The following is a 12022-nucleotide window of genomic DNA, read 5'->3' on the forward strand; positions in this document are numbered from 1 at the left end:
TCTCAGTGTTTTTCATTTGTAAGCCCCCCTTTTTAGTTGGTGCATATTTTTGCCAAGGTCGTACGATGAGAGAGAAACTAAAACAAAATCTCTTGCTAACAGCAAATGGATACTTTTTAATCTTCCACGTTTTGGACCAGTAAGAAATGAAAGTGGCCCTTGTTTGAATGGTAGGATTTTGTTGGGCAAAGCGTTGCATTGAAACAGTTATTGCGTGACACACAGTAGTTACATTCTGCAAAACACTAATGTTTATCCTGTTTCATTTTTGCATTTCTCGCAGACTGTACAGTTTGTTCAAGGAATATTTGTTGAAAAATATGACCCGACAATAGAAGACTCTTATAGAAAGGTACGTATGGAAATATATTTAAGTCCAGGATAATTATAGTTTAACACAATATTCCTTAGTTTAGAGCATGAGTGATCAGTTAAACTTACCCCTATTAGAGAGTGCTGTAAGTATAAGCTACCATAGATATCTTTAATACCTAGGTCTAATCGTAGGCAGGTGTTAGCTATAGAGTACAGTCTGTCTTCAATAAAGATAAACTGTCACTGTCTCAAACTTACTACATCTCTAACGCAGCCAAGTCTTCTCTCTTCTTGGCTCTTAAAAATCCTGCATCTTCCCATTATTTGGAACTCGACTGAATGCCCTCATTTTAGCTGTCCAAACTGCACCTCGACTTCTCTGCCAATGGTGCCCCACAATGTGACGATTTGGTTTGGTATGGGTAAACGTACCAATTTGGCATGTTCTGGAGGATCAGTGTACTTGATGCACCCTGCTGAGGTCTCCGGGGTAATTGGGAATCCATCCCATTATTCTCTTGAAGACTGCAGGACCACCACCTGCTGCAGAAGGTGTAAGCACGCTGCAGTCCACACACTGCTGCCTTCTGCTCTGCTAGTCTGTGTAGAGTTCTGGCCCCTTGTTTGTCGGGGGCTGGTGAGCCTGCATGGCCAACCTGCACTCGCATTGTCTGGTGGCCCGTCTGTTATCTCTGTATCCGGACTGGGGATCCTAGTTCTCTTTGCTATCCTCAGCAGTGATTGGTACTTGTTACCCCATGTGAAGCGTTGTGTACAGATGCAGGCCTGGCTTTAGTGTTGCTGGGGCTTTACAGCGAGAATGGCCATCCTGTCATATGATAAGAGCCTCTTATGACTATTCACATGATTGACCCTTTTGCTTGGGCAGTACTTGTGTTAACACACACATATAGCATTGTGGCTATGGAGATAAATCAAGTTCCCCATACGTAGGATTGTAGATACTGTAACTTGCAGTGAAGCTTTAAGGTAAACAGTAGAAGACACTTACAGGAAATTCATATGTAGGGTTTGATGTCCCTATTGGCATATTCATTCACAGTTTACTGCAAGAGACCACTTAATTGAAACAGAACGTGAAAAATGAATACTCAGTTGAGGAAGGCAGGTATTGTGCTCCTCTTTCATCTACCATTCTTGGCTTAGTGCTGTGGATCAGACATTCCTCAGGAAGACTATTCAAAGTAATGAGTACTTGACATTTTAATTTTACGTTTGTTCCAGGCATTGATAATTCAGAATTATTTGAACAAGTAATGTCTGTACTACTTGAATTCCCAGATAATGTAGTTAGTTGGTCTGAAGATACAGTTTTGCAGCATGAATTTTTTCAGTAATCACATGCACATTATTTCGCCAGCTAATGGTTGGGCAGTTGGGCACGGAATTGCATCTTTTCTTCTCTGTTCTCATGATGGGTGTTGTCGTTTACCACCATTTGGTGAGTCCTTTTAGTTTGCTGGAGTACTTTGGTTGACAGGGTTCTAGGAATTCTGGAGAACCCCCCCAACCCAAATTGACAATGTTTTTGGGGCTATTTTTATTGTCATTTCTAAGAGTGCAAATACAAGCAATCAACTCATATTATTACAAACTGAACTACCAGGCTAGGGATAAATCCTCAATATCAAAGAATTTGTTGCAATGCATCATGCAAAGTCAAAAATAGCAGCAACCATCTAGTATAGACTCAATTTATCTAAATTCACATCAACTGTAAAATATGAAAAAACAGAAACGACCTCAACCCCCTGTCCTCCATTATCCAGGCCATTAAATATGGGCCAGCAGCTCTTCTTTTAATTGCAGTGTTTCATCTGAGGGCAGGCATGAGCGGTCTACACCCCTCCCCCCGCCCATTTGGCAGCAGTTCAAGATACTACTTGAACATAATCTAGCGCGTATGCCAGGAGCCTCCCATTGGTCTCCGCCATGTTCATCACGGGGGCCTGGTATCCAGAGGGTCAGTCAGGGCGTCTATCATGACTCCCCAGGCGAGCAGGTCGTCATCCAGTTTCTCACCACGTCTCACCTTACTCCTATGGACCTCCTCTGCTCCTGCCCACTCACGTAAGTCTTGTTGCCATGTCATTATCTTGGGCCGTTTGATGGTAATGCATCGCTTTGCTAAAGCAAGTCCAAGTATCATGACTTTTCTACTCTATTTCTATTTATTTCTTTTTCTTTTTGGTGAGTAGGCCCAGTAGGCATTGTTTAGTCAAGAGGGAGACCATCCAGCCCTTAGCCCTGTTAAGCTGTTCTGAGATCTCAACCCAAAATTTCAGCATAATAGGTCATTGCCGCACCACATGAAAAATGTCTGCCATTGTACTTTTAAATTGCGCACACACCCAGGGTCTCTTGCCGGATATGTCTTCTGTTTGGGGGGGGAAGGTAAGTGATATGAATGATGATGTACTGTATAAGCTTTTAAAGCCTGTTTTGGTTGATACCTCCCGCACTCCATTGTGTATTGTGGATTATTCCTTAGCTGTAGTAGGGTCATCACTATACTGTTGCCAAATATCCTCAACCTTCAGAGGCGTTACTGGCTTATCAGCCCGCAGTGCCTAATACAGTTGTGTGATTAGTTTCTGGCCTGCTGCCATAGATAGCTTAGTGGCCAGTGTTCAGGGGCCTGAGGGAACTAGGGCCAGATTTGTCTGCCCGTGGTTGCTAATTTTGTTTTGGGAAGAAACTGGGCCCCAACCCAAAAACCTCAAACGCATCATGCATGTTGATTAACCTTTCCACGGATTAGAGATCAGACAGAATAGCCCCCCCCCCCCCGTCTTGCCAGCTGACAATAGCCATAGTCTGATCGATTTGCACAAAGGGTCTCTTGAGCCAGACATCCAGGTCAGATGCGCATGGCACCCTCCGTATTACCCCCCCTGGCCCGCTCTCTCCCGGAGATGGCAGACCAGTCTATTCACTTGCGGCAAGGTCTCAAGTACTCCTTTCAATCAATCAATCAATCAGAACATTTGTATAGCGCGCTACTCGCCCGGAGGGTCTCAAGGCGCTGGGGGGGGGGGTCCGCTACTGCTCGAACAGCCAGGTCTTGAGCTGCTTCCTGAAGGCGAGGTGGTCCTGGGTCAGGCGGAGGTGGGTCGGGAGGGAGTTCCAAGTCTTGGCGGCCAGGTAGGAGAAGGCCCTTCCTCCTGTGGTGGCTCTTCGGATGCGGGGGACGGCGGCGAGGGCGTGGCTGGTCGATCGAAGCTGGCGCGTGGGAGCGTAGAAGTTGAGGCGGCTGTTGAGGTATCCTGGTCCTTGGTTGTGTAGGGCTTTGTGTGCGTGGGTGAGGAGCCGGAAGGTGATTCTTTTGTTGACCGGGAGCCAGTGCAGGTCTCTCAGGTGTCCGGAGATGTGGCTGCGGTGGGGGATGTCCAGGATGAGTCGTGCTGAGGTGTTCTGGATCCGCTGGAGTCTCTTCTGGAGTTTGGCGGTGGTACCGGCGTAGAGGGAGTTGCCGTAGTCCAGCCGGCTGGTGACGAGGGCCTGGGTGACCGTCTTCCTGGTTTCGGTGGGGATCCATCGGAAGATCTTGCATAGCATTCGCAGGATGTTGAAGCACGACGAGGAGAAGGCTTTCCCTCTCATCTGTAGGGCCCCAGACTATGGTCGCCATACATACCAGCAAGAACAGTGTTTTTCCAGTTGCCCCCCTCATCTAGCCAGTGGGACCACATTGCTGTAACTGAGCTGGTTTTTTTCACGACTTTGAAACTGATGCAGGCACACGCTGCCGGCTATCCCGCTGTGTCCATGGAAACAAATAGTTCGAGGCATATGAGCTGCAGATTGTACACTTAGTAATAGATCGCCACCTGGTGTCGGGCTCGGATGATTGCAGGTTGTTGTCTTCTTGGAAGAAGTCATTGAAGTCAAGAGATAGGTGACTCCTCCCTTGAACAATACTGCGCATGGTCATCGACTCCATCCTCAGATTGTTTTTTTCCGCCACTGGGTTCGGATGAAAGTTTTCCGCTCCGGCCAGAAAAGAGACTTTTCGTCAATTTCGAAGCGAACATTTTAGACAACCAACTTTCGACATCGAATAAACCTTTCGACATCACAGCTACATCCCGGTGCGTCGACGCGGGCCGTTGGGCCTATCGTCGCCGTACGGCTTACGCCTCATGGACAGAACTCCATTCAAGAGATGCCCGGTATGTCGAGCAAAATTCCCTTATAGCCATCATCACGAGGTTTGCAACCTCTGTCTCTCGCCAGAACACGACGAGTCGACCTGCACAGCCTGTGCCTCCTTCCGATCGAAAAAGACCATTCGGGATCGGAGGGCCCGTCGACACGAGATGAGGAGATCAGCGCCAGCACCGGAGGCCATCTTTGAGGAGGAGATCGTCGAAGAATACGTCTCCGAGGACGAGAACCCACTCGAAGATATCTCCGAGGACAAGGCTCCACTCCTTGCCGAGGAAGACTCGCCTGATCTCCAGATCATATCGGGAGCAGATTCCATCGATTCCATCTCGACAACCCGTGAGTACCTCTGCCCCTGCACAACAGACACTGCCCAAACCAAAGGCAATGGTCAGCACTCCGCCCATGGGGCCCAGTCGAGAACGAAATTTACCCTCCAACGCCCCGCCTTCGGGCTCGGCTCCGAGGAAAAAGACTACGCCTTCCAGTGCCTCGACACCGCAAAAAACATATGTGCCAATTCCACCTCCTCCATTGGCACCGAAACATCCTTCGACACCGAAGGACTCTTCGGCACCGAAGCTAACACGCCCTTCGGCGCCCAAAGACTCTTCGGCACCTAAACAGACATCGCTGCCGAACACATAAACAGGAACGGACCCAAAAGCTTCGACTCCGAAACCATCCGGTTCCAAAAACAAAGACGGGAAGATAGACTCCGGCGCTGCAGGCCCAACAAAACCTGTCTCCATGCCGAAATCTTCCATAGCGGTACCAAAGACCACGAGCCTGATACAGACAAGCCTAAACCACCTTCGGCACCGAAGAAATTGCCACAGGACTCAATCACTCCTCCTAAGGCAAAAAATACTAAACAACCACTATCGGCACCTAAGAAATCGGCTCCGAAGAGGATTATACAAGAGGAAGATCTATTTGGACCAGATCCAAAACAGAAAAAGGTCTATATCAATCCAAAAACTGGACATGTGGAAGCAATTCCTCACAAAAAAAGACCAGCAGACACACCACTTCCAACTGTGGTTCCTGCCAAAAAGGACTGTGTAACTTCTCCAATGCACCCTTCTTCTCCTTCACCTTCTTCCTCACCTATCACTCCATATATTGAGCCTATAACTTCTCCTGCTCAATCTCCTGCATCATCACACCACACTGACGAAGAGTAGGACTTAGGTGGGGGGAATGATGTACCAGAGACACATACATACCCTTTAGATGAGGATGTCAACCCAGAATATCCCAAAGAGGATGATGCATATAATTTCCAACCAAATAATGCACCAGACATCCCTGACCCTCAATACTACCCAACAAAACCTTCCCCTCCAGAAGATAGTATTGGGTTCAATCATCTATTAAACAGAGCTGCACTTTACCACGGAGTTCCAATGCACTCTGATGCCATTGAGGAGGATTTCTTATTAGACACTTTTGAGCAGTCACAAAGATCTACTCAAATACTACCTATGATCAAAGGGGTCATTAAACATGCTCCAGAGATTTTTAAAGATCCAGTAAGGTGTAGGGTACTAAATCCCAGAATAGAGAAAAAGTATAGACCAGCACCAGCTGATCCAGTCTACATTAAGGGACATCTGCCATTGGACTCTTTAGTGGTGTCAAATGTACGTAAAAGAGCCAATTCCCAGACTTCTGGTGATACACCCCGCCTGACAAGGAATCAAAAATAATTGATGCGTCAGGGAAACTGATTGCTGCACAGGCAACAAACATATGGCGCATAGCAAACACACAAGCCTTAATCTCACGCTACAATAGGGCTCACTACGACCAATTAGAAAAATTAATGGAACACCTACCAGATCAATACAAAGATCTGGCAGCAGAGCTCTTACAGGAAGGCAAATTAATATCTAATGCCTCAATTAAATGCGCACTAGACGTAGCTGACACAGCGTCCAGGGCAGTTAACACTAGTGTTATCCTCAGATGTCATGCATGGTTACGCATTTCCGGTTTCAAGCCAGAGGTACAAACTACCATCCTCAACCAACCCTTCAATCAGAACCAGTTGTTTGGACCAGAGGTAGATAATACACTAGAGAAAATGAAAAAGGAAACAGACACTGCTAAGTCTATGGGTGCATTACAATTCACCCAGACTAGAAGTTCTTTTTGTCGCTCCTCTTATAGAGGAGGCTCTAAGCAAACCGGCGCGGATAACACATCATCTTTTAAAACACATACACAAACCCCCTCTAATAAAGGTTACTTTAGAGGAGGGTACAGAGGCAACAACCATAAGGGAAGAGGTAGAGGTAATAACAACCGCTCCTCTTCCACTCCCAAACAGTGACTTCCCTCTGCCTCCCCTACAGCATTCCACTCCTGTGGGGGGCAGATTATCACAGTTCCTACCTGTCTGGAATTCCATCACAACAGACAGATGGATAAGACAAATTATCCAACATGGTTACTGCCTAGAGCTCACAGCAACCCCCCCAAACATACCACCCAGGCAGCGTACAATGTCCACAGAACACATAACTCTGCTTCAACAGGAAGTTATAGCACTTCTACAATAAGATGCTATTCAAAAGGTCCCCTTACAGGAACAAGGAACAGGAGTCTACTCCCTGTATTTCCTAATACCCAAAAAGGACGGGACATTAAGACTGAACCTCGACCTCAGGCCCCTAAACCACTATATTCAATCAGATCATTTTCACATGATCACTTTACAACAAGTACTCCCATTACTACAACAGGGAGACTTTCTTACAACACTAGACCTAAAGGACGCCTATTTTCATGTTCCTATACATCCTGCACACAGGAAGTATCTAAGATTTGTCATACAAGGACAACACTATCAGTTCAAAGTCCTTCCATTCGGGGTCACAACAACACCACGAGTGTTCACAAAGTGCTTAGCAGTAGTAGCAGCACATCTCAGAAGACAACAGATACATGTCTCCCTTACCTCGACGACTGGCTCATAAATGCAAGATCGTTCAACCAGTGTGTACAACACACAAAACAAACAATACACGACTTGGGGTTTTCAATAAACTACACCAAGCCGCACCTAGAGCCTTCGCACGTTCACCAATATCTAGGAGCTACCATAGACACATCGGCAGCTCTAGCGTATCCCAGTCAAGCCAGGATTCAAAGCATTCAGAGCTTAGTCTCCCTTTTTCAATGCCAGCACTCTCTTCAAGCCAGAGTGTTCATGAAACTAATAGGCATGATGGCGTCTTGCATCTTCATAGTTCCTCACGCAAGACTGCAAATGCGCCCACTACAAGAATGTCTAGCACAACAGTGGAATCAGGCTCAAGGTCCGCTCACAGACCTGGTGTTGGTAGACAGCCGTACATATCGCTCTCTGCAATGGTGGAACACCCAAAAAATTGACAAAGGGACGGCCGTTCCTAGAACCTGTTCCACAAATAGTGCTCACAACAGATGCATCCCTCACTGGATGCGGAGCCCATCTCCTGCATTATACCACTCAAGGACAATGGAACAGCCAACAAAAACTGTTCCACATCAATCATCTGGAGTTGCTAGCGATTTTCCTAGCACTCAAAACTTTTCAAGTACAAAACAAAGCTGTTCTAATCCGGACGGACAATATGACAGCTATGTATTATATACAAAAACAGGGGGGGGCACACTCTCTGCAACTGTCCCAGCTTGCACAGAACATTTGGAGATGGGCCATCCCTCAAAACATACACCTGACTGTAGAACACCTCCCAGGAATTCACAATCAGATATCAGATCTGTTGAGTCATCAATCACGATACAGAAAAGGGGGTGGTGATGAACAGAGTGTCTGAATTAAGCAGACCACTCTTACCCAGTCCAAAGATCAGGGCTTGATCCATCACCGTTATTTATCTCACGGCCCCATCCCAGCTCAGAACCTGGCTATATGCAAATTAGTCTGTCCCTGGCCCAGTGCATCATGGGAACAGGGCAGACCAAACTACCAAGCCAATTCTTCACCAGAAAGGAGACAAGCTACCAGGGACCGGTTTCTGGCATTTCAGCCTCTTCGGCCCGGCTTGCTTGAATCCTGATGGAGCAGTGAGAAAGGGACTCATGTCTGAGTATACCCTGCCACACCTATAGTGGCCAAAAACGATACAGAAAAGGGGGTGGTGATGAATAGAGTGTCTGAATTAAGCAGACCACTCTTACCCAGTCCAAAGATCAGAGCTTGATCCATCACCGTTATTTATCTCACTGCCCCATCCCAGCTCAGAACCTGGCTATATGCAAATTAGTCTGTCCCTGGCCCAGTGCATCATGGGAACAGGGCAGACCAAACTACCTAGCCAATTCTTCACCAGAAAGGAGACAAGCTACCGGGGACCGGTTTCTGGCATTTCAGCCTCTTCGGCCCGGCTTGCTTGAATCCTGATGGAGCAGTGAGAAAGGGACTCATGTCTGAGTATACCCTGCCACACCTATAGTGGCCAAAAACGATACAGAAAAGGGGGTGGTGATGAATAGAGTGTCTGAATTAAGCAGACCACTCTTACCCAGTCCAAAGATCAGGGCTTGATCCATCACCGTTATTTATCTCACTGTCCCATCCCAGCTCAGAACCTGGCTATATGCAAATTAGTCTGTCCCTGGCCCAGTGCATCATGGGAACAGGGCAGACCAAACTACCAAGCCAATTCTTCACCAGAAAGGAGACAAGCTACCGGGGACCGGTTTCTGGCATTTCAGCCTCTTCGGCCCGGCTTGCTTGAATCCTGATGGAGCAGTGAGAAAGGGACTCATGTCTGAGTATACCCTGCCACACCTATAGTGGCCAAAAACGATACAGAAAAGGGGGTGGTGATGAATAGAGTGTCTGAATTAAGCAGACCACTCTTACCCAGTCCAAAGATCAGGGCTTGATCCATCACCGTTATTTATCTCACTGCCCCATCCCAGCTCAGAACCTGGCTATATGCAAATTAGTCTGTCCCTGGCCCAGTGCATCATGGGAACAGGGCAGACCAAACTACCAAGCCAATTCTTCACCAGAAAGGAGACAAGCTACCGGGGACCGGTTTCTGGCATTTCAGCCTCTTCGGCCCGGCTTGCTTGAATCCTGATGGAGCAGTGAGAAAGGGACTCATGTCTGAGTATACCCTGCCACACCTATAGTGGCCAAAAACGATACAGAAAAGGGGGTGGTGATGAATAGAGTGTCTGAATTAAGCAGACCACTCTTACCCAGTCCAAAGATCAGGGCTTGATCCATCACCGTTATTTATCTCACTGCCCCATCCCAGCTCAGAACCTGGCTATATGCAAATTAGTCTGTCCCTGGCCCAGTGCATCATGGGAACAGGGCAGACCAAACTACCAAGCCAATTCTTCACCAGAAAGGAGACAAGCTACCGGGGACCGGTTTCTGGCATTTCAGCCTCTTCGGCCCGGCTTGCTTGAATCCTGATGGAGCAGTGAGAAAGGGACTCATGTCTGAGTATACCCTGCCACACCTATAGTGGCCAAAAACGATACAGAAAAGGGGGTGGTGATGAATAGAGTGTCTGAATTAAGCAGACCACTCTTACCCAGTCCAAAGATCAGGGCTTGATCCATCACCGTTATTTATCTCACTGCCCCATCCCAGCTCAGAACCTGGCTATATGCAAATTAGTCTGTCCCTGGCCCAGTGCATCATGGGAACAGGGCAGACCAAACTACCAAGCCAATTCTTCACCAGAAAGGAGACAAGCTACCGGGGACCGGTTTCTGGCATTTCAGCCTCTTCGGCCCGGCTTGCTTGAATCCTGATGGAGCAGTGAGAAAGGGACTCATGTCTGAGTATACCCTGCCACACCTATAGTGGCCAAAAACGATACAGAAAAGGGGGTGGTGATGAATAGAGTGTCTGAATTAAGCAGACCACTCTTACCCAGTCCAAAGATCAGGGCTTGATCCATCACCGTTATTTATCTCACTGCCCCATCCCAGCTCAGAACCTGGCTATATGCAAATTAGTCTGTCCCTGGCCCAGTGCATCATGGGAACAGGGCAGACCAAACTACCAAGCCAATTCTTCACCAGAAAGGAGACAAGCTACCGGGGACCGGTTTCTGGCATTTCAGCCTCTTCGGCCCGGCTTGCTTGAATCCTGATGGAGCAGTGAGAAAGGGACTCATGTCTGAGTATACCCTGCCACACCTATAGTGGCCAAAAACGATACAGAAAAGGGGGTGGTGATGAATAGAGTGTCTGAATTAAGCAGACCACTCTTACCCAGTCCAAAGATCAGGGCTTGATCCATCACCGTTATTTATCTCACTGCCCCATCCCAGCTCAGAACCTGGCTATATGCAAATTAGTCTGTCCCTGGCCCAGTGCATCATGGGAACAGGGCAGACCAAACTACCAAGCCAATTCTTCACCAGAAAGGAGACAAGCTACCGGGGACCGGTTTCTGGCATTTCAGCCTCTTCGGCCCGGCTTGCTTGAATCCTGATGGAGCAGTGAGAAAGGGACTCATGTCTGAGTATACCCTGCCACACCTATAGTGGCCAAAAACGATACAGAAAAGGGGGTGGTGATGAATAGAGTGTCTGAATTAAGCAGACCACTCTTACCCAGTCCAAAGATCAGGGCTTGTCCACCATAAGCGTGGAAGGGTATACTCAGATGTGAGTCCCTTGCTCATTGCACCATCAGGATTCAAGCAAGCCGGGCCGACGACGCCTGAAATGGCAGAAACCGGTCCCCGGAAGCTTGTTTCCTTCCCAGTATAAGAATTGGCTTGGTAGTTTGGTTTGCCCTGTTCCCATCATGCACTGGGACAGGAACAGACTAATTTGCATATAGCCAAGTTCTGAGCTGGGATGGTGCAGTGAGCTAAAAAACGGTGATGGATCAAGCCCTGATCTTTGGACTGGGTAAGAGTGGTCTGCTTAATTCAGGCACTCTGTTCATCACCTCCCCCTTTTCTGAATCATTTTGTCCACCATAAGCGTGGAAGGGTATACTCAGATGTGAGTCCCTTGCTCATTGCACCATCAGGATTCAAGCAAGCCGGGCCGACGACGCCTGAAATGGCAGAAACCGGTCCCCGGAAGCTTGTTTCCTTCCCAGTATAAGAATTGGCTTGGTAGTTTGGTTTGCCCTGTTCCCATCATGCACTGGGACAGGAACAGACTAATTTGCATATAGCCAAGTTCTGAGCTGGGATGGTGCAGTGAGCTAAAAAACGGTGATGGATCAAGCCCTGATCTTTGGACTGGGTAAGAGTGGTCTGCTTAATTCAGGCACTCTGTTCATCACCTCCCCCTTTTCTGAATCGGGTCATCAATCACAACAGATTCACGAATGGGAGTTGCACCCACAGGTTCTCCAACCATTTTTCCAAAGGTGGGGGCAGCCACAGATAGATCTGTTTGCCACCCACGAAAACGCAAAATGCCCAACCTTCGCCTGCCACGTTTCCACACCCACGGTCGGAGGGGAATGCAATATGGATGAACTGGTCAGGCAGATATGCGTATGCTTTTCC

The 12022-nt window shown here is 47.8% G+C and overlaps 1 protein-coding gene across 2 annotated transcripts in view; it reads left to right on the top strand.

Annotated features, from left to right (window-relative positions):
- The window catches only part of RAP1B (RAP1B, member of RAS oncogene family), a 495913-nt gene that overhangs the window by 203749 nt on the left and 280142 nt on the right, over window positions 1–12022 (top strand). For both annotated transcript variants that reach the window (XM_078676580.1, XM_078676587.1), the window contains one exon: window positions 284–352. In XM_078676580.1, coding sequence (XP_078532706.1) covers window positions 284–352 — 69 coding nt within the window. The remainder of the gene's footprint in view (window positions 1–283; window positions 353–12022) is intronic.

This window comes from Lissotriton helveticus, chromosome 1_1 (genome assembly GCF_964261635.1).
Source record: "Lissotriton helveticus chromosome 1_1, aLisHel1.1, whole genome shotgun sequence".
NCBI lineage: Eukaryota > Metazoa > Chordata > Amphibia > Caudata > Salamandridae > Lissotriton > Lissotriton helveticus.